The sequence below is a fragment of the Papaver somniferum genome, chromosome 11, assembly GCF_003573695.1.
Source record: "Papaver somniferum cultivar HN1 chromosome 11, ASM357369v1, whole genome shotgun sequence".
NCBI lineage: Eukaryota > Viridiplantae > Streptophyta > Magnoliopsida > Ranunculales > Papaveraceae > Papaver > Papaver somniferum.
Genome location: NC_039368.1, coordinates 86,882,003 through 86,909,506, shown reverse-complemented (window position 1 = coordinate 86,909,506; position 27,504 = coordinate 86,882,003). Strand labels below are relative to the sequence as shown.

Sequence of the window (27,504 nt, the reverse complement as noted above, 5' to 3'; positions counted from 1 at the left end):
CTACTCTTCACTACAGCTGATCTGCACAATGTCAATAATTTGCTCCAGATAACTGATAGTTTTGGTGTTGCTTCTGGACAATTGGTGAATTTTAATAAATCAAGTGTTTAGTTCAGTACTAAGGTTCCTAACATATTCTGAAGATTGCTATCTAGAAGATTGAAAGTGCAAAGAATGAACCCCAATGAAAAGTATCTTGGTATTCCACTCATCATGAAGAAGAAAAAAACTGAATGTTTTTCTTATCTGGTTGAAAAAGTTAAAGGAAGGCTATCAACATGGAATGGTAAGACAATGACACAATATGGCAAGTCATTAATGATCAAAACTGTGACAAACACAATACCTGCCTATTCAATGAGTTGTTTACAGATTCTATTTGATACTAAACAAATGGAAGCTCTACAAAGGGATTTCTGGTGGGGATTTGATGAGAAGAGAGGTACTTATACTACTTCTTGGAAAACATTAGGCAGACATAAAAATGTTGGAGGTCGGGGTTTTAGGGATCTGAGAGTTCTAAATCAAGCTTTACTTGTCAGAGCTGCTTGGAGGTTATGCACAAATTCTGAAGAACCATGGGCAAAGGAAATTCAGGTAAAGTACTTCCCAGTAACTAGTTTGCTACATGCTAGCCCTAAAAATGATTGTTCCTAGTCATGGAGAGGGCTACAACACAATATCTTCTTCTTAAAAGCAACAGTTATTGTAGAGTAGGAAGGGGAAATAAGATAAAAATTTGGTTGGATGTATGGATAATTGGAATGGATAATCCCCCAAGTCCAAGAACATATATTAATGACAATGAAGATTATATATGGGTTATGGATCTTATGCAATCAAATGGGAAAGAATGAAATTTGCAACTACTTCAACATTTATTTGATCAGCAAACTGTGGATTTAATCATAAAAATGAGGATCTTTCCAATACTAGATGACAAGCTGATGTGGAAACTCACAAAACATGGGGGTTTTACTTTAAAGTATGCCTACAATAAGCTTTATGAGGAAAATTTGGGGGATGTTCAGGTTTCTACTGAAATTCAAGGTTTTGTTGTTAAATGGAAAGAGTTATGGGAAGTGCATACTTGGCCTAGGGTTAAACACTTCTTTTGGAAATGTTTGTCAGATATTTTACCTACAAGAGAAAGACTAACAAGGGCCCGTGGATACACAAACCAACAATGCCCTATGTGAAACTAGTTTGATGAAAGCACCATACATATCTTATTCTTATGTCTTTATTCAAGGGTTGTCTGGATGGAAGTCCCAGGTGGGAGTGCTTTTTTACAAAGACCTCATACTTCTGTTATTTAAATTTTTCAAGGATGGCTTTTACAAGATAAGCAGAATAACACAGAATATAGCTGGATTAATCTTGCTATGGTGGTTGCATGGAGCATATGGAATGACAGATGTGAGACTGTCTTTCAAAACAAAAATCCTGAGCCAAGAGTTACTGCGAGAAAAGCTATTTGCTTTGATAATTATATTGACAGATTGTATAAAACTACTGGCCAAAACCAGCAGATACCTCATAGAAACCTACAGCCCAATGCAGCATGGAATCCACCCAAGCTGCCTTTTTTAACTATCAATTGTGATGGTTCTTTTCATCTCAACACAGGACAAACTGGAACTTCTTGTATCTTGCGTGATTTTGTAGGCACCTGGAAGGGATGCGCAGCAAACTGCTATGCAGGAATAAAGGATGCAGAGCAAGCTGAATGCCTGGCGCTTCTTGATGCTGTCAGATGGAGTAAAACGATGCAGCTTACAGATGTGATATTCGAAACTGATCTAAAGAATATTGCAGACTATATTAATAAAGCTTCACCAGTTATAACATGGGCGAATGAAGGCATTTTGCTTGATGTTTTAGTAGTTTTAAAGTCATTTCAATGTTGGGAATGCAAATACATTCCTAGAGTATGTAATAAAGCAGCGGACAAGCTAGCTAAGTTTAGTAGAAAGTTTAGAGTTAGTAAGGTCTGGTCAGATGCTCCTCCTAATATTATAGAGGAACAATTAATGTTGGATAACTTATAGCGTGTTTGGATACACATCCAGAAGTTGTTTTTTGACTTCTGGAAGCAAAAAAGTCAGAAGTTAGTTTGAGTAAACAATTTGAGAATGACTTCCAGAAGCAGAAAAGTTAACTTTTTGTGAAACAAAATATTTTTGCTTGCGACTTCTGCTTCTGACTTCTACTTCTGGAGAAGCAGAAGTCAGAAATAGATTTGTATCCAAACACGCTATTAAACTCCCTGGCTTAATAAAATCTCCAATTGTTAGCAGCAAAAAAAAAAAAAAAAAAAAAAACTTGGTTTAAGAAATTGAGAATCTCCCTTTAGCCTTTAAGTTGTTTAGTGAGAATGATTCCCACTTCTTACATGAGCTATTGCGGAAACCTAGCCATGTTGGTTGGAGTATTCTGAAACCTGTGGTCAATGGAGGATTGCCCAAATCACCGTCCAAACAAGGTCGTCCAGGAAAACTTGGCATTTGGAATCTAAACCATCCATTCATACTCAACGGTGTTAACAGAGTGTAAAGATATGCACAGGTCAAGTTGGTATCGAATCTCTCCATCGCCTGTATGAAATCCCTCGTTCATCATAAGCATTTAATTCAGGACCACAATCTGCTATGTGAATACCTCGTTCATCATAAGCACTTAATTCAGGACCACAATCTCCTATATGAATCCCTCTTCCACTTAATTCAGGACCAAAAATAGAAGAAATGGGAGACAAGAAAGAAGAGAGAACAGTTTGTTGCATTGGAGACATCCATGGCTATTACTCTAAACTTCGAAATCTCTGGTCCAATCTTGAAGCTTTAATCAATCCAAATTCATTTCAGACAGCTCTAATAATCTTCTTAGGTGATTATTGTGATCGTGGTCCAGATACTCGAAAAGTGATCGATTTTTTAGTCTCTCTTCCATCAAGATACCCAAAACAAACCCATGTTTTTCTCTGTGGAAATCATGATTTCGCTTTTTCAGCTTTTGTTAAAGTACTCCCATCACCACCTGATGGATCACCATTTTCAGAAACTTGGAAAGAATATGAACAACATGAAGAAAGAGAAGGTTGGTTTAAAGGGATGGGGTATGAGGATATGCATCTTCAAGGTAGAAGATGGGCTGGTTTGATTAAAGATAAATATAATGTTTCTAAAGGAATGGATTATAAGGGTTCTATTTATGATGCTGCGCCTACTTTTGAATCTTATAAGGTCCCTCATGGTTCTGCAGGTAATCTGTTTGATAATTGTTTTTTCTTTTTTTTGGTCAGTCAGTATGAATTATAATGCTGAAATGTTTTGAATTCAACTCCTGGGTATAGCACTCAACTTCTTTACCACTTTATCCTGGAGGCATCTGCCTGTTTCATGATTGTTTGTCTTTGGTTTATTTGGTGCTCAATTTTGTTAATAGAGAAAAATTATTGGTTACTGAAAGTAAGTTTGTTTATCTATACAGAGCTGGTTAATGCAGTACCTGATAAACACAAGGATTTTCTTAGAGATTTGGTTTGGGTTCATGATGAGGTGAGGTTTTCTGACTTATTTATATTAAACTAGATAGAACTTGATCTTTTGTTGTCTTTGGAAGAACATCTGAAGGATAGTGTTTATTATTTTTCAGGATGATGTATGTATAGAGATATCAGGGGAGAAAAAGCATTGTAAACTTGTAGCCGTACATGCTGGTCTTGAAAAGGCCAAAGGGGTTGAGCAGCAGCTGAAAGTTTTGAAAGTTAGGGATACTAAGATTCCTAAAGTGGCAGCTCTTAGTGGGAGGAAAGATGTATGGGATATCCCAAAGGTGTGTGACTCCATATCTCTATATAATTTGTTGATTCCAAGTTTTAGCTTTCAAACCATAACTACATGTATGAGTCTTTTTGGTTGGACATTAACAATAATTGTTTAGTTTCACAAACTTAATGTGAGCTTTACGGTTGTGCATTGACATCCGTATTGAATGCTTATACTATGCCTTTCTGTTAAGATAGTATATGCTCTTTGTAACTATACGGTTCTCTTAAGTTAGTATATGCTCTTTGTAACTATGCGAGTTTTGTCGAACGAACTGTTGTATGCATGAACATTTTATTTTTATTTTATTTTGAAATTATGTCAACTGATAAATTACTCAAATGTTTTATTTGATTGGAAATTACCATAATGAATTACCAACAAGTGACATTACTACTTAGAATATGCATGTATTGAGTGTGTTTTATCAATCAATGGCTGGATAAACAAATCTATGTCTAGTAGCACTGCAGCTACAGTTTTATATTTCCGAAACGTTCAACAATTTTTTTTCAAGTACTAAAATTGTGACTTTTGATGTGTGTTTTGATATCCACAGGAGCTAACAGAGAAGCCAACAGTTGTGGTGAGTGGTCACCATGGGAAGCTTTACATTGAAGGACTTAGACTGATAATTGATGAGGGTGGTGGATATGAGCAAAAACCTGTGGCTGCCATAGTACTTCCATCGATGAAAATTATCCGTGATACTGAACTTATGATGGGTTAGCTCTAACTTTACGTTCCCTGTAATCATTTGCTAGCACGCATTTGTTGTTATGTATCGGCTATCACACTTGATAAAGCACAACACACCTTGCTTTACATATAATACTGCCATTTGTAATTTCTGTACTCTTCTCTAGAAGCCATGTATGTTGACATCTGTTGTGATGCTTGTTATATCTAATGACAGTAGCATGGACTGCCATCAAATGTTAGTTGCCCGTCTCTTTATCACTTACTTTTATTGACCTGTTTTAATATTATTGGGAAGCTAGAGAGATATATTTGTTGGTATTTCTAATGGTAATGGGTAAGGTTCCCACCAAATACTCCCACATCTGAAGGAATCTGTTGTGCTTCTTAGTACATTATTATTGATAATATCCAAAACTCTTGAGGCTGGGAATCATAATTCGTAGATTGCTTATTGCTTAGTTAACTTAGCTTGCAAACCCTCTCTCTTCTATAATCATTTCTGGTGGAATCTCATTCATGATTGGAGTTTCTGATTGTTGTCAAAAGATCCTCCTCAGGAAGCTTTTTTTTACTGAATATTGCATGTTCGGATTTCTCATAATCCTTGGCAAGATAATAGTTATTTCATACGAGTTCCTATATATATAATAGACTTCACCTGAGTTCCTTTTTGTAAACAAGAAAAGTAGCTATCATATGAGCTGCAAAGTCCTTGATGTCCCATTACTTTCCAATGAATGCACTAATTTTAGGCTTTCTTGATTCCTGTTTTTGCTTATAGGCCACATCAGGGCTGTTATGTTTCAGGTAAACTGGCATCAGGAATGCATGATTGTGTACAAACAGTATCATGTGTCCGTGATTTGTGGGCCTTTCAGTCGACGACCTATGTGTTTTAGGATGGGTGAGCCTAGTTATCTGTGGAGCACCCACATTTATGCAGGACACAGACTTGCATGTAAGGATGATCAACTTTGAGTCCAAGACTCCAAAACATGGGTACAACTACAACTAAACCAAATTATTCCTCGTCACTCAAAAATAAGCTCTACCTTAGATAACCCATGAATAATTTCGAAGACAATTTATATGTTAGATTTTGATCAAAATTTGAGCAAAGAACAAGGGTCCAGACCCTTTTAGGAGTTACTTAATGCTCGGAACCAGGGGCATCTGATAGGTTTGGTGGTACTCTAGGTGAAACCAATGCATGGGTCATTTTTATAGGTTACCAAATTTGAAATATAACTAATTTAAAGGAAGTGATGAAGGAGAATTATAGAGAAGAAAAATATCTTATTCATTAGATATCAATGTAGTATCAATACTTTTTCATATAAAGGAGGATAATTATGCTGAGGTGTCGCAACCAGGTTAAATACTGTGTTTTCTCCAAATAAGGAAGCCACGTAAGCATTCATTTTATCTAAGGAAATAGATACGTCTTTTGGTCAAGAAACGTTACCTAAAATATGGCACCTTCTCACGCACACGGCTTTATGCTATACAGACATGACTTTTGGATTGCATAAGTTGTGTAGACCGAATATACAGCACTCCGATCAACAAACCCCTCTTCATTGCCATCATCATATTGTTGGATGCCAAGCGGTGTATACTCTCTAACACGTGCCTTATAAGTCGTTGATGGAGTGTATATCGATGAATGCAAGTATCTTCTGATCGGATTCTTTTTTAATCACACTAGGAGTACCTTTTTTTTAATTTTTTCCACATTTTCAGTTGCAGAATCATCAATTGTGCGAAGGTGAAAAAGAAAAGCAAAAATTGAATTCACCTTTTCAGTTTCGTGAAAAAATGAAAGTAATCCGTAACAAGGTTCATGTTTGCCCAGGTATGTTTTCTTTCAAACTCTCATTGTAGTCTGTGGATGATAAAAAATTCAATTGACTTACTTACATGTGTTTACTTTTGTTTAGTGTTCCGCTCTATCCCAGATATTACTTTGGGACACCTCTGGCTCTGATGGAAAACATTATCAGTAATCTCTTCGGACAATATATTTACTCTCACGATTTACGCAAAAATATGAAGCCACGACATCTATTGGCAACACTTAACTCATCGCGACACCCGTTCATCTATTTACAGTTTAGATATGAAGAGACACATCCGGAATGGGAATATATTTGGATGTAGATTTTGTCAAAGATGTGCTTCAATCGCCGCGTTGTTTAAAATGCAAGTGAGTCGTCTTACAGTTGCCTAATATTTTGGGAACATGTCAAAAAGATCTCTAAAGTTTAGACATCTTCTCCAAAGAAAAAACACATCAACTTTCTTTCTAACCAGTTTTAGGTAAGTTCTCAATATTCAATATTGTGATTAAATGATTTGCTAACAAGATTGAATTATGTGACATTCATTTATGAACATCATGCTGTTTTTTCACCGGACATTGTTGGATCAACAATGTATCATCGTAGACTTGAAGAAAAAATTGTTTCGGCAAATCAGCACCAGTGTCAGAAAGTAGAGTAGGAATTCTCCCAAGGGATGATTATCGTTAGAACTTAATTAATTCTATCATATTACTGGAGAACTATTTTTTTGTTTTCTTTTTTTTTTATCGGAAATCCACTTTTTGTTATACAACGGTAACAAGGGCGTAGCATATGAGACTATATATGCACAGAGATATCACATTTAGTACACTACTAGCGCTAGCGAAGCTACTACCGGTAAGCTCCAGAGGTGAAGAGAAGGCGCAGACTGACTACGCTAATATATACACCAACTAGACGTCTGGACTGGATGCAAGCGGGTAAAATGAAACTTAAACTCGATTTTGCAAGTTTATGCTGAGTACATGGCCGCATATAGAATTTGTTTTTCTTATGCATACTAGAAAACTTATATTTTGATATGTTGTTTTCACTTTTGTTCTGTGAACAGTTGGAAATATTGGCTTATATGAGAAGGGAAGAGAACTACAATGTGGATTTTGGGTTTACAAATGCAATAAGGAAATTTTGGGTAAAATATTTGTACATCTTGCATTAGATAATATCTTCTTTAACGATTTAGTGACAATGCTATGTTTTATTTCTTTGCAACCCTTGGTCTTCCATCTCAAGATGAGGCCAATCAGTCTTGACATAGTGAAGTCTTACTTTTGCTAATTGCTTAATATTAGAATCTCGGTTATAGTTAGTCCAATTTTGCAATCCTTGGTCAATAGCTCTTTTATAACTCACATTTGCATGTTTTGATTAATATATTTTTTATTAGATTTTGAAATGATTAATTACTAATTAGGTATTTGTTCTTTCTTTCTATTTTCAGAAGAAATTTTGCAATAATTATCAAGGAAGGATTAAGAAGTTGGGACTCCAAAAGTTCGAACTTTGGTAATCTTAGAACACCGGCTATTTAATTCATTGTGCCGACCAAAGGGAAATTAGTTTTCTTTTTTCTTGGTCGAAAAGAAAATTTGGATGAGCAAGCAACAAGGAAAATGCCATGTGAACCAAAGAACTGTACTTATTTCACAAATTCAGACACCTTGCCCGTGCAAATGCACGGGCATGAAAGACCTTGTTACATAGGAATAAGTCTCTATTTATAGGCTAGAGTATCAACCCTGGTTACATATAGATGGGCCGCACAATGGGTCAAAGGCCCTACAATACTCCCCCTTTGTTGTCCAATAGTAGTGCTTCATATGTAGTGCTTCAGATATAATGCTTTCGATGTAGCACTTCAGATGTAGCTCTTGAGATCTAGTTTCTATCCTCGATGACCATTGTATCTAAGTGTATTGCCTCATTAAAACCTCGCCAGGAAAACCCATAGGGACAAAACCTGAACTAAGTGAAAAGAGTATAATATTAAGAAAACTTAGAACAGAGTTGGACTCGCATATGTTGCCTCGTTAAAACCTTGACAAGGAAAAACCCAGTGGGATAAAACCTTGTCGAAGGGAAAAGAGTACAACGCGATTAAGTCCGGAGGTATGCCTTTGCTGGATACTCATACATAACATCTTATCTATGTTTATAGATGATTGATGAACACCTAGTACTGATACACAATAGTATTATCAATACTACTAGTTGACTTGTGCCGAAAACTGTTGCCATGTAATCCTTGCTTTGTTGTGCTGATTCCGGCATTAGTTTCACTTGACAAACTATCGAGTTTCGTTTCTTTGATTCTGATATTGTTCATCAAGCAATCTGCAGGTCTTCGTCATTTATCATGTAGTTGGTGTATTTATGGTTGCCTCGCTAAGAACCTTGCCGAGTAACAAAAACCCTGTGGGAAAAACTAATCTTGATCGAAGGGAAAAAGAATACATCACAGCTTCACATTTCAGAGTCGAATATGTCGACATCATATCCTTGGATCCCCCTGATGTCGGCATCTCCCCCTGATTCTATTTAGAGGAGTTTCTAGACAGTTCCTTTAGCCATATATTTTACAAAAGTGAATATAGGAAATGACTTAGTAAATAAGTTAGTCATGTCTCCCCCTGATTACTTCCATGCGAGAAGAGATTATATTCCTTTATAATCAACAACTTTTGGATTGCACTTCCATTAGGAGTCCTCTTTATGTATTTGTAGGGATAAAACAAACTCATGTCAATGATTTATTTTTAAAACAAACTCATGTCAATGGTTTATTTTTAAAACAAACTCATGTCAATGATTATTTTCCAAAGCCGATGCGTTGGGGCTGAGCTATATCTAGCTAACAAGTTCACCGAGGATGAAATATTTGGTCGAGTACATTGTACCAAGTACAACAATGCGTTTATTGCACTTACTATGGGAATTTCGTCTCCCAACACATCTTCTCCATATTCTTTAGAAGAAATGGTCATTTACTTACATTTGAACCTCGACTAATCATGGGAGTGCCAGCAATATGCATGTCCTTGTTAAACTGCCTGAAAACTTTGGACAGATGCAAACTGGTGGAATAATACTCCCTCCGTCCTAGTTTACTTGCCAAAATAGGATTTTGCAAAAACTTGAAACAAATTCAAATTACTTCCACATACACCATCAATCTTTCAAATCACTTGTTTAATATACAAGTTTTTGTATCCTAGTTTTTATTTCTTTCTTGATAATTAGATAATTTTTGTGGGAAATATAGTAATTTTTTGGTACACTTTTGTTAAAAAAAAAACTCAATTTTGGAAAGTAAACTAGGACGGAGGGAGTATACCGCAAACTTGGTGTTCGAACGAGCTTTCCCAGATTTTCATTTAAAATTCGAATTTCAAGCAGCTTGTAAAATCTCTTATTTAATTAAGAGTATATACCATGTCAATATCATCGACATAGATATCTACAATTCCAATTCACAAACTTTCTTTGTGAGTACGCATAGAAAATACCTTGATTATATATCCCTTCCCAATCAAATAGTCACTTAGACGGGTATACTAAATCCGCCAGATTATTTCAATCCTTAAGTGAGCGTTCCACTCTAATTTGAAACGTACTATGTGGTTTAGAGTCTTTTGATTTGGGTAACAAAAATGATGTTATTCACTTTTGTAAACATTTTTATCCCTTAATCCTTGTAGAGATACGTAATAACCACAAAAAAATGATGCATTTCAAGTCCTTTTGAAACTACCAAGATATCTAAGTAACAGAACGCCATAACGTTCATTACAACATAGTAAACAATTCCAGGGCTTTGTGAGATGACTCGAGAACAAGGCGAGTCTTTATACTTTAAGACTTCATTCTTCTCACTGCTCTTGGTGAAAAATAATCATATATGTCCCACGGGCTTTACACTTTGTTGGTTAGCACTACCACACCAAATACCTGTATATTTGTCAAAGAACCAAGTTTTACCTGGATTGTGTAGGCCAAATATGCTCTTTGTTAATTAAACAAAGGAGCATGGTTCGATCTCTCTGGCTCTATTTCCTTGAACAACTGTATAAAAAAATAATAATCATTAATATGCTCGCACGATCTTTTCATTGACTCGTGTGTGTTCTCGTGATCCTTTTGGATTTTATTATTCTCTGGAATCATTTAAACTTTGGAGCCTCCTCCAGTTTGATTCATGGACATAATCAAGGATAATATAATGAGATGATTTAATTAATGATATATTAGGTTGTGCCTTGGTCACCTAATTCCTTTAGGACCTGGTGGTATCTTCATCTTCCTTTATGGAGTCACGACCCTAACTACACTTCCACCAATTTGTAGTTGAAACACCTTCGTATATGGTGTACGCCTTACTGAGGATTTATAACCTCGCAGGCACATTTGCAACTGGTATGTGTAATCTTGTCACTTTAGCAATATCAATGCACATTCTGAAAATCGATAATTCTTTGTCACTTCATAATTACATTTATGGGGCACATAATCAATTTTGAGACAAAGAGGTAATACACCACGACAATTCATGTCATCCTCTTGGAAAAGTTATTTTCGACATCTCCCCCTAATGATGGGAAGACTGTCTCAAGTGACAACCCGCAATTATAGCGATTAAGAGATCGTCTGCGAAAGGTTTCAAAATGCAGATAATTATCGGGAATCCGAATCCAACAAAACTACTAAATATTTTTGATGGCCCATTATAATATGATGTGGAGTCGCAATGGCACATAACCAAAAATGCGTAGGAACACAAATGCCAGGCTTATAACCAGTTACCAACTGGTACACAAAAAATGGTTGACTAATTGTGGGTTCTAAAACGAATAAGTAAATATGCGTATAATAATGCATATCCCCCAAGCATTTATAATTGTTACGCATAACCTATCCTTAGACACCATCTATAACCTTTGATGGTAGCCTCTGCAATACCATGGGGTGTAGGATGCTCTACTACGATCATATTAAACATGCAATATCCATCAAGTCCTTTTGATGTAAAATATCTAGCATTAACAAGGTTGGTGAGACCTTAAATTGTATAACATGTGCTAGAATTGTTTCAAAAGCACATAATTTCTTGTGAACAATAATCAATTCAACACTTTGAATTATCCACTAGAGCCATAAATCACTTGAATGGACCACATCCTGTATGGATATGTCCACAACTATCGCTTTGTTTCTTTTGAAAAAATGAGTTGTTTACCATTTGCATCTTAGGATGTTCTCAATCATGTTTACTAAAGAAAGATTTTGTAAAATGAGTGATATGCTTTATTACTTTAAAAGCATAATGGGAGGGGAGGCGTTATTTCTAGTACTTTAGAAAGTGTTGATTGTGAAAGATGCTATCACTTTGCATTCTTTCAATCCTTGTAATTCCCATTTTCTTGTTCACTCAAATTTAGGGATGTTCGTTTGAGTTCTTTCAAAACAGAGCAACATGTCACAACCAAAGTGTCTTGATGGTTATGTCAAAACCTGAATGATTCAATCCCAACATTACACTGTCGATGACGATATGGATCCAATTATCCAAGTATTTAGTGATTTACAGTTCACTAGATTAATTGGCTCTTTATTTTCTCTAAATGTGATCCCTTTCACATCCATTGGAGGTAATTTGTAGATGCATTCCCATTCCCAAAGTTAGTTTTCATACAATAATTGTTTGCACAGACTTCGTAGAAACTTAAAAAGTGTAATTAGCTCTTGGTTCTTACAGAGCTCATGTAACTTTTAATATTTATGCCACTTAGTTGAGCATTTCTTCGCTCGACTAATACCTTAATGATCCAATCATCGCATGGTATTGTATAAGGAAACAATTCAACAATTAGTTTAATATATTTCCTTAAGAGTTTCGTGTAATAAGTGGTATAGCCTTATTACGTAACAAAAGAAAATCTATCTCACTTACTTTAGAGTGTAACTGTTCATGAAGATGATATGCTTTTCATCATAATGTACGATTGATCCTTATAACTCAAGTACTTTTGAGTATATCTCAAGTGCTTTAGAGTATTTCATTCACATGGAAATGATATAATTTTCATTCCATAAGTGCAGACAGTGAATTTAATTATTATTAACCGGGAAAATTTCTTGTTTCCACTGAAGTTGACAAGCTGACCTTGTTTTAGCATATAGTGAGTTTTTTTGTCCTTTAAACTCTCTATATATCTTGTAGTTGGTTGCTACTATATGACACCTACATTTCATTGTTTGTACCATTCTTAGTAAAATGTTTATACCAAGTTTCCAACTCTCATTTAAACGAGTCAGAATTACATCTCTGTCTCATGCTCGATAGATACATTTACTTTTTATCGTTATTACTTGAGCCAGAATTACATATTTGTTCCTATTTTAGCAAGGGCTTATATCTTCTACGTAATTTATGTGTATTCTTTCACATGTTCTAGTATACCAATATTGGTATGATTTAGCACCTCTAACCCTCTCTTCTTCTAGGTTCTTTTCATATTTATCTTTGCCACAATTACTTTAAGTTGAGAAATTTCATTATCCCAACAGGTATACATTGTTGTTAAAGAGAATCTCACATGCCTCCAAACCACTTACATTGGGTTGAATAACTTATTAAAGATCATGAATCTCTTGTTAACATACTTCAACATCTATTGTTACTCTAGTATAATGGATGAAGTTGAAACGATAAAAATGGAAAGATTTTTCTGACTCATGTCACCTTTTGTTCTTTCGATAAAAGTTGAGGTGCTAATTTGCAACATATTTTTGTTCAAGTTATTGACTCTTTTATAGTCTAACAAGTGGAATCGATCCAACTGAACATTCAAATTTTTGGGGGAAAAATTTCATGAATGTTTCAGAAACTTCTTTCAGAGCAGTTCATCGCCTGAAGTCAATATGCTGCCATGAAGACATAAAAGATATGTCTTCATCTTTTGAAAAATACATCGTCATCGATTGAAGGTTTTTATAATAGAATTATAGACCTTGTAGATACAAATGATTCTTGTATCAGAGACTCTTTAACGGCGCTCAAGTACTTCTGAGTCAAAAAGGTCAAATTCGAACCTAGTTGGGTTAGCCAAAAACCTCGGTTAACGGTTTGGTCAAAGCCCGGTCCATTGGGTTGACTAGGTCGTGGTTAACAAAGCGCACATATATGGTCCATTATATATGAAGTACTCAGGCCCATTGATAATAACTTGAAAGTATCATCATAGAGGCCCAAATATATTATTAACCCTAAAATTGAAAATTTCATCATCCAACTTTAGTGATCAGAAACCAATTGTAAACATGTCCAGTGATGATGATATTTCTAAAATAGATTCATCGTAATGTTTCAACAAACATATTTAAATTTAAAAGACATCCAACGGCTAGATAAAAAGATATTCATGACGCAGTATGACTGTTCCAATTAACGTTTCTGTGGACACAGCTGGAAATACACGTACTTTGGAGTACTTCCCATGGTTGGATTTTTATAAAATTTGTACAATATCGCAATGAAGATAATATATACCACACATAAAAATTATATCACAATCCAACGGTTGCAATTCTAAAAACTTCAAGTTTTTCGACGTTGTTATAATTAGGTTTTTCTGAACGAAGACGGTTCCACTAAAATCATAATTTTGAGATTGCATCATATTCCAATTTTATTAACATTTTAACATAGTAAATAATACTTAATTGGATTGAACATACTAAAATTTCACGAAACTCTAACGGTGAAATCTCTATGTTTGATAACCATACATTCGTGAAACCCTAATATATACTACGAAAGAGAAATTTCTTTGTTCAAAACAAATACCTGGTAATGCATCCATGGTGATAAACAAATAGGATCAGAACCATGCTAATATTCAAGAAATATCCATGACCAACCTTGAACGAAGAAGAAAAAAATTTGCACAAGTTGGTAGAGTCGTGCTTGTTTTAACATATAGTGAGTTTTTTTGTCCTTTAAACTCTCTATATATCTTGTAGTTGGTTGCTACTATATGATACCTACATTCCATTATTTATACCAGTCTTAGTAAAATATTTATACCAAGTTTCCAACTCCCATTTAAACGAGTGAGAATTACATGTTTGTCTCATGCTCGGTAGATACATTTACTTTGTATCGTTATTACTTGAGCCAGAATTACATCTCAGTTCCCATTTTAGCAAGGGATTATATCTTCTACGTAATTTATGTGTATTCTTTTGCATGTTTTAGTATACCAATATTGGTATGATTTAGCACGTATAACCCTCTGTTCTTCGAGGTTCTTTTCATATTTATCTTTGCCACAATTACTTTAAGTTGAGAAATTTCATTATCCCAACAGGTATACATTGTTGTTAAAGAGATTCTCACATGCCTCCCAACCACTTACATTGGGTTGAATAACTTATTAAAGATCGTGATACTCTTGTTAACATACTTCAACATCTATTGTTACTCTAGTATAATGGATGAAGTTGAAACGATAAAAATGGAAAGATTTTTCCGACTCATGTCACCTTTTGCTCTTTCGATAAAAGTTGAGGTGTTAATTTGCAACATATCTTTGTTCAAGTTATTGAATCTTTCATAGTCTAAAAAGTGGAATCCATCCCACTGAACATTCAAATTTTTGGGGGAAAAATTTCATGAATGTTTCAAAAACTTCTTTCAGAACATTTCATCGCCTGAAGTCAATATGCTGCCTTGAAAACATAAAAGCTATGTCTTCATCTTTTGAACAATACATCGTCATATTTTGAAGGTTTTTATAATAGAAGTATAACCCTTGTAGACACAAATGACTCTTGTATCAGAGACTCTTTAATGGCGCTCAAGTACTTCTGAGTCCAAAAGGTCAAATTCGAATCGAGTTGGGTTAGCCAAAAACCTCGGTTAACGGTTTGGTCAAAGCCCGGTCCATTGGGTTGACTAGGTCGTGGTTAACAAAAGCGCACATATATGGTCTATTATACATGAAGTACTCAGACTCGTTGATAATAACTTGAAACTATTATCATAGAGGCACAAATATATTATTAACCCTAAAATTGAAAATTTCATCATTCAACTGTGGTGATCAGCAACCAATTTTAAACATGTCCAATAATGATGATATTTCTACAGTAGATTCATCGTAATGTTTCAACAAACATAATTAAATTTAAAAGACATCCAACGACTAGATAAAAAAGATATTCATGACGCCGTATGACTGTTCCAATTAACGTTTCTGTGGACACAGTTGGAAATATCACATACTTTGGAGTACTTCCCTTAGTTGGATCTTTATGAAATTTGTACAATATCGCAATGAAGATAATATATACCACATATAAAAATTATAGCACAATCAAACGGTTGAAATTCTAAAAACTTTAGGTTTTTCGATGCTGTTATAATTAGGGTTTTCTGAACGAAGACGGTTCCCCTAAAATCATAATTTTGAGATTGCATCGTATTCCAATTTTATTGAAATTTTAACATACTAAATAATACCTAATTGGGTTGAACATACTAAAATTTCACGAAACTCTAACGGTGAAATCTCTATGTTTGATAATCATACATTCGCGGAACCCTAACATATACTACGAAAACGAAATTTCTTTGTTCAAAAGAAATACCTGGTAACGCATCCATGGTGATAAACAAATAGGATCAGAACCATGCTAATCTTCAAGAAATATCCATGACCAATCTTGAACGAAGAAATTTTTTTGCAGTGGTTGGTAGAGTCGTGCTTGATAACGTGTTGAAGGAGAATTATAGAGAAGAAAGAGATCTTATTCATTAGATACCAATGTAGTATTACATAGGAATAAGCCTCTATTTATAGGCTGGAGTATCAACCCTGGTTACATATAGATGGGTCGCACACATGGGTCAAAGGCCCTACAATAGGAAGATAAATTTATACATTTAAAATGAAAACTTGGATTCGCCTTTCTTAGCCATTTTTGTTCTGTTTTGGATTCGAAACTTCTTATTTACCATAAAATATGCGAAAAATTAGTTATCTACCTGAAGAATAAAAAGTTCTGTGGCGCTTATAGTTGTTACAAAATATTTAGTAACAATCATAAATGCACAAGTATATGCGACAAATCGCTTTGATAATGCTATAAATGTCACAAAGTGACTACTGATAGAAAATCTGCCCCCCCACCCCAACAATTTGGGGCTTTGGGGCTCTTGGCAGTTGCCTAGACTGCGCCACCTGTAAGCTTAGGTGTTATAATTGACCAATTGAGGAATCGAATTTAAATGTAGATGACATTGCATGTTGGAATTTGTCTAATAATCTAAAGTCCGAACTGAACCTAAAAGTTCAGTCTCGTGAGTTTTCTCGGAACCCAAAAGTCTTTCTACTCTTACAAACGCAAGTCAAGAGCACGTGCACTGCATGGTGGCTGACGATATAAGGAATGTAGGTGCGGGATTCTAAAATAGATATTTACGTTCCTAAATTATTAGTAACACTTATATATGTCACCAATTTAATAACGTCTATAAGCGTTACTATTATAAGGCCAGATGACAGTTTTAATGAGATTGTATTTTGTCACAGTTTCACAAACATGGGGATTCTGATAAAGTAGCCCTATGTTGAAAAACCCACAAAAAAGTACTTTTTGAAACTTTGTTAAAGTACCCCGTTTTACTCGAAAAGCACATTCCATCCAGTTAAATACTAGGTTACAATTATCTTTCCAATTAAAAGTCCAATTTACCCCTAAATTACACCTCCTTGGTGGGAGGGTAAATGATTTGAAGTCAACTTCTTGGTTTTCAATGAAAATTTTAAACTTATGTTAGTAAAAACTTAAAGGTTGTAGAGAATCGAACACGAACCTTCCATCTTGTAGGTGTGCAGCCTTTATCACTGAACCATGTTTACTATTATGTTGAACGTATTTTTAATTTATAAGTATCAAAGATGAAAACTTAAAAGTTTTATTAAATTTTTTATTTAGTTCAATGATATTTATAGATATACAAAATAAAATACAGCGATATAGTAATCAACCATAAATTTTCGATTCAAAATTTAATATATGAATCGATTCTTAAAAATAAAAATCGAGTCACAATTCGATTCACGATTTAAAAATCTTGGGTGTAACGATCCTGAACCTGGCTCAACGAACTTGAAAACAGCTTTACGATCCTAAACCGGGTTCGATGAACATGAAAAATGTTGTAGAATGTTGATTTTCCACCAACCAAAACCCCAAAATACTTGGGAATGATACCCTTCTTTGGAAATGATATAATGAACTTGAAGGCGGTGTAAATATCCTAAATCGGGCTCGAAAAAATTGAAAAATGATGTAGAAAATCAATATGACGATAAGTAAAGGGTAAGTATGTAAAATAAACTAGTCTTAACTTTTAACTAACACTCCATGGAAAAACTAATTGTGAAAACACTTTAACAAATTTCAATATGCGGGGCACGTTGTTTTTATGGGTACTAAAAAAGAAGGATACTTTATCGATTATTCCCACAAAAAGTCTTTACAGACCGAGAAAAGAACTATACTAAAAAACCGCCACACACAATTCTTTTAGTCTGATGTCCACTGTTTGAGCTTCAATTACTTTCTTCACAATCTCAGGTACAACTGCGATATGTGCTAAGTATGCTCTACCACTGTCTTGCTCAACCACTAACTCATGTTCTTTCATAATTTCTAACATTCTCAAACATGCCATAAATCCAGATTCCTTTCGGCTAAGCGCGTCAGCTACTACATTTGCCTTCCCTGGATGGTAATTCAATTTAAACTCGTAATCCTTCAACAAGTCAAACCATCTCCGTTGCCTCATGTTTAAGTCCTTCTGTGTAAATATGTACTTCAAACTTTTGTGATCCGATTACACGGCAAAGTTTTCACCGTAGAGATAGTGTCTCCAAAGCTTGAGTACGAATACTAAATCTCTAATACGCCACTCAAGTAAAAATTTTGTTCATTCATAATTCTGCACACAGTAGAAATCTCATTAGTCTTAAGGTCAGAATTCTATGAGAATATGTCTCATACAATAATACTCGTAAAGTTCGACAAGGGTTCCAATTTCTAAAAATAAGAGACGACCGATTGCCGAAAATAAGAGTTGGCCAGTTGCCAAAAATAAGAGTCGGCCATCCAAAATAACAGTCGGACGATTGCTGAAAAATCACAGATGGCCAGTTGCCGAAAAATCACAGATGGCCAATTGCCGAAAAATAAGAATCGGCCAGTTGCCAATTCAAACAATTTCTATGGCCAATTGCCAATGTCAAGGTAATCCTGATTACCATCCACCATCGGCCAGTTGCCAATGGTATATACTTTCCAAGATGCAATCATCTCTGAATAGATGGTATAAACTGTCGTGTACCGACCAAACTATTTCAGATGATATGAAAAAACTCGCATGGTTGTGCTGAACTGCAAAGCGGCTGCCTACGTACCCTCCTCCGTAACTCGAAAGGGATCAGGCACGACCAATGTAGTTAATATCGGATATCGGTTCATCTCGGCCGGGACCGATACACTGGTACGATTTTATATCGGGGATATTATCGTTGAAATATCGGTTCTAGATTTAGAGACTATAATTTTATATTAAACATTTCTCCACACATTTTCGGATAAGATATAATAGATAACATCAATTTTATCAAAAAAACAAAAGAGTAATTTTAGTAGACTTGCTTCGAGAGCTACATGCACCTCTACTACCACCCGGAAGACTTTCTTCGCCAAAATTACCCTTAAACTTTATAGAAAACGACCAATACCATCTCATATCAGGAAATGTAGGAAAATTTCGTATCGACCGATACGGCCGATATTTGACCGAAACGGCCGATATTCGACCGATACGGCCGATATTATCGGACGAATATCGTATCCCCGATATCCTTCTTATCGTATCGTTTTGGGCCGATATCCGAAATATCCCCGATATATCGGCCGATACGGCCGATATTGATTACATTGGGCACGACCGGAGTTCGTCAATTTTTGTTTAAGATAGTATGAACTATCCCAATGATAGTAACTATCTCTTACTAGATGATGTGAACTACTTTAATAAGTAGCAATCAACTATTGCAATAGACAGTATGAAATTCCTAACGTAGAAGCAACTATCCCTTAGTATTTCTGCACCATCAGCATATTGTTTTCACATATGGATCCAACCAAAAGTAGTCACAGCTCCGACATTGGAGATTAGGCCTCGTTAAATAACTGGACTACAACGCTACTCATGAACTGAATGATATGCAGGAAAATATGCTAGTAACCATGTTAATGGCTAAACCAAACTAAAGTAAAAATATGATAAAGTACAGAATTGTGTTAACAAAATTTACACTTCTTCACTATAAGTCATATACTAATTCTAAAGGAAAACCTTTAAAATGTAATGTAGGCATTACTACCCAAACGAAATCCTTTACCGTGTCTCATTTTCCCAGCGTACTTTGGCACAATTAACCACTTTCAGATACATCGCATAATGTGCTCAGGCAGACCTCATATATTTCATACTCATTCCTAACAAAAACATACCGACATACAGAAGTTTGCTGTGCTATTACTTTAATTATTTTTGTATTATTGATTTTATATTGAATGGGATATTAAATCTTGTTGGAATTGGGTATCTAATTTAGATTTCAATTTTAGGGAATTTGATGTGTTTCGGTTGGTTTGCAAGTATTGAAAAGAACTTTAAGAATGGGTTTTGATCAACTCTTTTTGCATGTAAGAATTGAGGCATGATGCTAGATTTTCTAAATAAGAGAACTTTTTTTCTAAGTTCCAAATAACAATTTGGGGTTGATATTACTGTGTATTCACCAACTGGAGTGTTGTCGATAAATTTGTCCAGATAGATGTTGCTCCTGTGGATTTTTAGGTAGAAAATTAAGGAGGATAAGTTTTAGGAGAAGTGGTAAGGGATTGGAATACAACACCAACGCTATCTCCTCACAAGTTTCATGGCAACAAGTGCTTGATAAAAAGTGTCAAAGAAAAGTAAGATTTTAATCCTCCAAAGGTTGTTAATTTTAAGTGTTCACATTTTTCAGAGCTTGTTGTTTGCATCTCAAACTTATCCTCCATAGGTACAGTTAATGGTTACACTTTTGAATTGAGAGTTAAATTGATTCCATTTGTGGGTACTTAGGCAAATAATAGATATTATACTTTATTGTCCACTAGATTCTTGATGTATTGATTATCATGTACGTTTGGTTTATTTCTATAACGAACATGTGAAATTAATTATCCATGTTCACTTGGACATCTTGAAGAAAATGATTGCATTGCTGATATTATTGATCTAAAGACCGTCTGAGCCCTTTAGGAAACTATGAATAGTCCCTTTATCGACATACGTAGTATGAGTTATTATTTGGTGTTTTCTTCGTACCTTACAGTTTGATTTGTTGGAGGTTAAAGGACTCTAATTTACTGACATTTGCCCATCAAGTTATAGATGGTGGAACTATCTATGCAGGATGATTTCTTTTTCTTATGCTAGGATTGAACTTAGCTAGCATGTATTTGTAGGAAATTTTGCTATCCAGTTAACTTAAAATGACATATTTTGGCATTATCTCTATTTCAAGATAAACTCATATACATGCACAGATCTCTCAACTTATGAAATGTAGTACTCTCAATCTTTAACTCTATTGAGAGGGATAAATGTGTTCCCTAAAAACTTTGTATCATGTACCGTCTCGGTACTACCAGACGTGTTTTTATTTCATTTTTGAAAGTTGACTGTGGCTTCTATAGCTAGTGCAGTATCCAGAACTCTATTATAAGTTGGGAGCTGAAGTGGAACAATTTGGGCATGAATTACTGGCTTCAGCGCATCTTCTAATTTGCGAGCCCTTATTTCCTCGGTGTTGACAAGATCATCTCCATAACGTTCGAGTTCACTAAATTTCTTGTCCAACCGAGTAACTGTCATGTTACCCTGCTTCAAAGTAGCAAATTCAGCACACTTCAGTGCCTTAACTGTTCGTGGGAAATACTTAATGAAGAATAGCACCACAAACCGTTCCCAACACATGTTGTCCACGTCATGCACACGCTTCATAGATCTCCACCAATGATCGTCATCTCCCTAAAACAAGTAAGTCGCTAGTCGGACCTTATTCTCATCCGGAGTTCGTAGTACGTCAAATACTTTCTCGACGCCCATCAACCACTTCTCCGCTTCAATATGCTCCTCCGTGCTACTAAAGTTTCTGTTATCACCCGTCACCTTCATGAACTCCATCTCTGAAGCAGCACTCGGCTTTTTTTTGTCCTTAACCACAACGGCAATAGTTTCTACTAACTTTTCTAGCGTCTTCCGACTTAGATTCTTTTTCTTACGTACGGAGCTTGAGGCTACATATTTCCCACACCGAGACATCTTCAAAACAGACAACGCGTCAGAGTCACAGTTGGTTAGTAATTTACATTACTAACACACAGAATAATATGTATAGCACGGTTCTGGTTAGTTTTTTCCCATCCCCAAGACATAAAGACAAAACCAACAACTTATTCAAACAAGGAAACCAAACACAGCCCCGATAAACCGGAACATGAGCTCTGATACCAAACTATAACGGACTAGAGAATTTCCCTCCAAATGGGTTGGTTTTTAACCCATCAGCGAGACAAACCCTCGGGTGCGTCACTCAAACCAAAAGCAATTATACAAATCTAAGAGCAAGGTAGAAATATAAGAACCGCAGCAACTACATAGTAGATATGGTAGACAACACAACTCGTTCTCAAAATTTAAGTATACCGTAAGTAGATTCAGAACTGTGTAAGAAGTCTCGAGAAAATCCAAATTCCAATAAGAATACTTGGGCTTATCAAAGTTCAGGACTTAATTCATTACCAGTTTGAAATTGACTATCTCTTTCTTGCTAGACACTATCTTCATAGGGGACTAAAGTGGTCAGTACAAACAAATCAGGCTAATGAGGAGACATAAAAAAAAATGTTAATACATGAAGGGAGAGTACGCATTTCTATAAACAAAAAGTCCAAAATCACTAGCTGGAGTAAATCTCCTAAATGGGACATCTGAAACCCTTGTGCAGTAAAAGTTTAGCCACAAGACAAGCCGTTTACGACACCTGCACTATTCTTTCTCAGTCTAAAAAAAAACGATTAAAGATACCAGCAAGAAGGTCTGACATCCATAGCAACATAGACAGTAAAATGAAATAGGTCCGCAGTCATTAAAATATAGCTAAACATATATGAAAGAGAGCCATTACTTAATAACACAGCCTTGGGAGTCCATGTGGTAGTTATATACATATGAGAACTTTTTTAGAGCACTAACATTTACACAACAACTAGTCAGTACATGCCCAAGGTAAGACCCAAACAAAAAAACACTGCACCACCTAATTATTCATTTTTGCAAACAGCACGAAGGTCGTAAACCAGATCCCAGATACATACAAACCACAAAAGATAAGAAAATGACATGGGATCAAACATATACTGTCCTCACCCTGTGCAACTTGTATATCAGACAGATTGTTAGACTACATGGGATTCCTTTGTCGATCGTTTCAGACCGAGACCCGCTCTTCACATGAAAATTCTGGGATAATTTTCAACAAGCTATGGATACCAATGTAGATATGAGTACTGCCTTTCACCCACAAACAGACGGTCAGTCAGAGCGGACCATCTAGATACTGGAAGACATGTTAAGAGATTGTGCAATCGATTTCAAGGGAAATTGGAGTGAACAACTACCTTTAGTGGAGTTTGCATACAACGACAGTTACCAATCTAGCATTGGTATGGCTCCGTACGAGGCTTTATATGGAAGGCCTTGTAGAACTCCTTTGTGTTGGGCAAAAATTTATATGGAAGACCTTGTAGAACTCCTTTGTGTTGGGCAAAAGTGAGTGAACGGAGTGTGTTGGGTCCTGAAGTGATTCAAGAGACTACCTCTAAGATCAAAATCATTCAGGAACGACTAAAAACAACACAAAGCGGTCAGAAGAGTTATGCTGACTCAAAAAGAAGACTGTTGGAGTTTCAAGTTGGAGGAAATGTTTTCTTGAAAGTCAGTCCAAGACCCGGCATCAAGAGATTCGGGAAGAAAAATAAGTTGTCTCCTCGTTACATTGGGCCTTTTGAGATTCTTGAAAGGGTTGCTGAAGTCGTGTATCGCTTAGCTTTGCCACCACAGTTAGCGGATGTGCATAACGTGTTCTATGTATATATACTACGGAGATACAACGCAGACCCATCACACGTTATTGAGTGGAGGGACTTGCAACTGAACGACGATATAACTTACGTTGAAAAACCATTGTGGATTGCTGGTACAAGGGAGCATGTTCTCCGGACGAAAACCATTAAGATGGTGAAAGTGGTATGGCAATATCACACTCTCGAAGAAGCTACTTGGGAGCTCGAGTTCGACGTGAGAGACAAGTACCCGGAGCTACTTGAAGGTAATCCTCATAGCTCTTCAATTTAATTTTGAGTTGCGCCCCGCAATTTATTTTTTTAGGAGGTAATGGTGAAACAACACAGATATTTTGCTTGGGCTTTGAGCCTCAGCCCAACCCATATGATTGTTTGTTTAGCTAAGTAGTCATCCCTTAGCAGCATTAATGAGCATAAGTAGTAGATGCAAGAAAGATACTAGAAACTCTGAGCATGATTGACATGTGTGTGACATGAGCAGCAAGTGGCATAATTGCCTTTTTCTTCTACTTTCCCATCTGGGTTTTAAAGAAAGCACTTTTGTTTTCCTGTTTTTGGTGGTATACTCTAGTTCCTTCCCCACTATTTTTATCATCAGTTTTTCTTCTAAAATCAATTTACAGAAAGAAACAATTTTAGTTTCAAATTCCAAGTTCGAGTTCAACCCATTCGCTGTTTCCAGTTGAGTTTGCCTTCTGCAGAGGTAGGGGTTTCTTTCTCTCTCGATTTCGTTGGTTTTGCTTAATGCTTTTGGTGCTCTGTGCTTACATAAAAAGGGGATTCCTTCTTGTTTTAGAATTATGGGTCTAATGGCGTTAATCAATTCGGCTTATTTGATTTTATTATCCATTGAAAATCTGAGACTTTTACAAACCAATGAGTGGGTAGTTACATTTTCATGTGAACCTGAGTGTTTTTCTCATAGCACTTTGAAATGTTTACAAAGTTAAACTTTATAATGATTTGTAAAAATCAAAACTGTTTACCGTCACTCAAGTTTTGAATTCCTTCGTACTTCGAGATTTCATTTCAAGTTTTCTAAAACCAACCTCATATCCGTTTGTTAGAATGACCCACTGGATAAAGTACTTGAAACATGCAGAGCAACTAGACTTGCTCGTAAGTTATGCATTCATTAGTTTTTGGAACTAATTATTATTCTGGACAGCCTTATCATTTAAACTCTTAAACATATTTCTGTTCATGCTTTACATTTATGTCAATGCTTCAACGTCTGTGTATGCTAAATCAATAATTCGTGGGTTTATTCATAGTATTTTGAATGCTATCGTTTTATGATAACTTGATAACAACAAGTAGGACATGGCAACTGGTCATGAAAGCCATTAGGGCTGGGCAATTGGCCACGGAAATTATTAGAGCTTGGCAATTGGCCACGGAAATTATTAGAGCTTGGCAATTGGCCACGGAAATTATTATGGTTTGGCAATTGGCCATCAAAATTAGAAAATTTTGGCAATTGGCCTTAAAAAGTAGCTGGATTTGGCAACAGGCCATGAATGAATTTGTAGAGTTGATTTAAATTCTTAATTGTGCAAAGTTCGCATTTCGTTTTACAAACGACCTTGTGCTTTGTGTATCATTTATGTTTCCGCAGAAACCTCTTTTTTTTTTCGCCATTAACTCCTACTGGGCATTGCTAACTCCTTTTCCCTGTTTTCCTCTCGCAGAGTACGAGAGGAGCTTGCAGCAGTAAGCTGGGCAGAGCTTACGGCAGGCGTTGAAAGCACAGAAGTTAGTATTTTGTCTTGTTTAATATGTATATCACGGGGACGGTTCTGGGGGTAGTATGTTGGTTTGATCCCATGTCATTTTCTTATCTTTTGTGGTTTGTATATATTTGCAAAAATGAATAATTAGGTGGTGCAGTGTTTTTTTGTTTGGGTCTTACCTTGGGCGTGTACTGACTAGTTGTTATGTAAATATTAGTGCTCTAAAAAAGGTCTCATATGTATACATACCGATCACATGGACTCCCAAGGCTGTGTTATTAAGTAATGGCTCTCTTTCATATATGTTTAGCTATATTTTAAATACTGCGGACCTATTTCATTTTACTGTCTATGTTGCTATGGATGTCAGACCTTCTTGCTGGTATCTTTAACCGTTTTTTTTTTTAACTGAGAAAGAATAGTGCAGGTGTCGTAAACGGCTTGTCTTGTGGCTAAACTTTTACTGCACAAGGGTTTCAGATGTCCCATTTAGGAGATTTACTCCAGCTAGTGATTTTGGACTTTTTGTTTATGGAAATGCATACTCTCCCTCCATGTATTAACATTTTTGTGTTATGTCTCCTCATTAGCCTGATTTGTTTGTACTGACCACTTTAGTCCTGAACTTTGATAAGCCCAAACTGGTAATGAATTAAGTCCTGAACTTTGATAAGCCCAAATATTTTTATTGGAATTTGGATTTTCTTGAGACTTCTTACACAGTTCTGAATCTACTTACGGTATACTTAAATTTTGAGAACGAGTTGTGTTGTGTACCATATCTACTATGTAGTTGCTGCGGTTCTTATATTTCTACCGTGCTCTTAGATTTGTATAATTACTTTTGGTTTGAGTGACGCACCGGAGGGTTTGTCTCGCTGATGGGTTAAAACCCAACCCATATGGAGGGAAATTTTCTAGTCCGTTACAGTTTCTGTATACATTACTTGACTACATCTTTCTTTGGTTCATTGGTCCGGAGTTCTGGCTGTTAACTGCAGGTTCTACGAAAGCTGTTAGTCATTTCTGTCAGTTCCGTGTCGAAATCTTGGACTGTTGGAGGCTTGAGTCGGTTTCTTAATGCTTCCTATGAAGTAATAGAGATTATGGGGCCACTCCAAAAAGGTATTTCAGGACTAATATGGTTTCTTATCACTTTTAAAGTGTAATTCAAGGTGGTGTTCTTCCTATGAAGTAATAGAGATTATGGGGCCACTCCAAAAAGGTATTTTAGGACTAATATGGTTTCTTATCACTTTTAAAGTGTAATTCAAGGTGGTGTTCTTCCTATACACCGTTTGATTGTGCAACATTCCATTTGTCCACGAACTATCTCTTGGTTGAGTAATTAATCTGGGAATGATTTTCGATGCTACGAAGATTTTTTGAGTAATTAATCTGGGAATGATTTTCGATTTTTTGAGTAATTAATCTGGGAATGATTTTCGATGCTACGAAGATTTTTAGTGTATCTTTATCGATTCAATCTCTCACATGGTAGTCATGAATATAATGAAGGGACTTGAATAGATCTTAGCTTTTTGTATGCCTTTGAGTTTGTTGTAATAAGAGTGCTGCTAACTAGGTGGAATCAAGATTTCCCATGTAGCTATTTTATAACTATTCATATGGCTAGAAATGATGAAATCAGTGGCTATAAATACTGTCAAGGATTGGTGGGAATGTTGTTACTGGTAGATAATTTTGGGTTTACATGGTGTAGGAATACCCGGTATTGAGTGAATGAATTCTAATGTGTGTATCCAATCTCAGGGACTAGGATTCGTTCATATGATTTGGTTGAGAAAGCGACTGCCTTGACTAACAAAATTTGGTCCGTTGACGGGACACTGAAAAATTATGAATAGGGCATTTTAAATAATCTAAGAAGTTAGTTAAGACTACTGTGTACTTATTTTTGGGGAACACCATCTCCACTTGGAAGCTAGTATAAATAATGAATGAGCTATACAATCATGGTACTAGTAACGTAGTCCACCAAGTTTGATTCATGTTTTTATTTTCCTTGTATGTTTATACATGCCCCGAGGTTGGGTTAATCTTAACTCCTACATTTAGTCGTGCTAGCATATTAAA

At 35.7% G+C, this 27,504-nt stretch overlaps 1 protein-coding gene and 2 long non-coding RNA genes across 3 annotated transcripts; all 3 read left to right on the top strand.

Moving 5' to 3' along the window:
* Positions 1–2,609: 2,609 nt before the first annotated feature.
* Positions 2,610–4,771, top strand: LOC113323172. The gene is made up of 4 exons (XM_026571449.1): positions 2,610–3,264; positions 3,493–3,560; positions 3,658–3,837; positions 4,390–4,771. Exons 1-4 carry the CDS (start codon positions 2,748–2,750, stop codon positions 4,558–4,560), a joined length of 936 nt encoding a protein of 311 aa, XP_026427234.1. The 5' UTR covers positions 2,610–2,747; the 3' UTR covers positions 4,561–4,771.
* Positions 4,772–5,887: 1,116 nt separating this feature from the next.
* On the top strand, positions 5,888–8,279 carry LOC113320955. The gene is made up of 4 exons (XR_003346370.1): positions 5,888–6,387; positions 6,473–7,317; positions 7,449–7,529; positions 7,839–8,279. It is a non-coding gene; the product is annotated as an uncharacterized LOC113320955 (long non-coding RNA).
* A 15,923-nt stretch (positions 8,280–24,202) lies between these two features.
* LOC113320361 lies at positions 24,203–25,752 on the top strand. The gene is made up of 2 exons (XR_003346066.1): positions 24,203–24,377; positions 25,366–25,752. It is a non-coding gene; the product is annotated as an uncharacterized LOC113320361 (long non-coding RNA).
* The last annotated feature ends 1,752 nt before the right edge of the window (positions 25,753–27,504 follow it).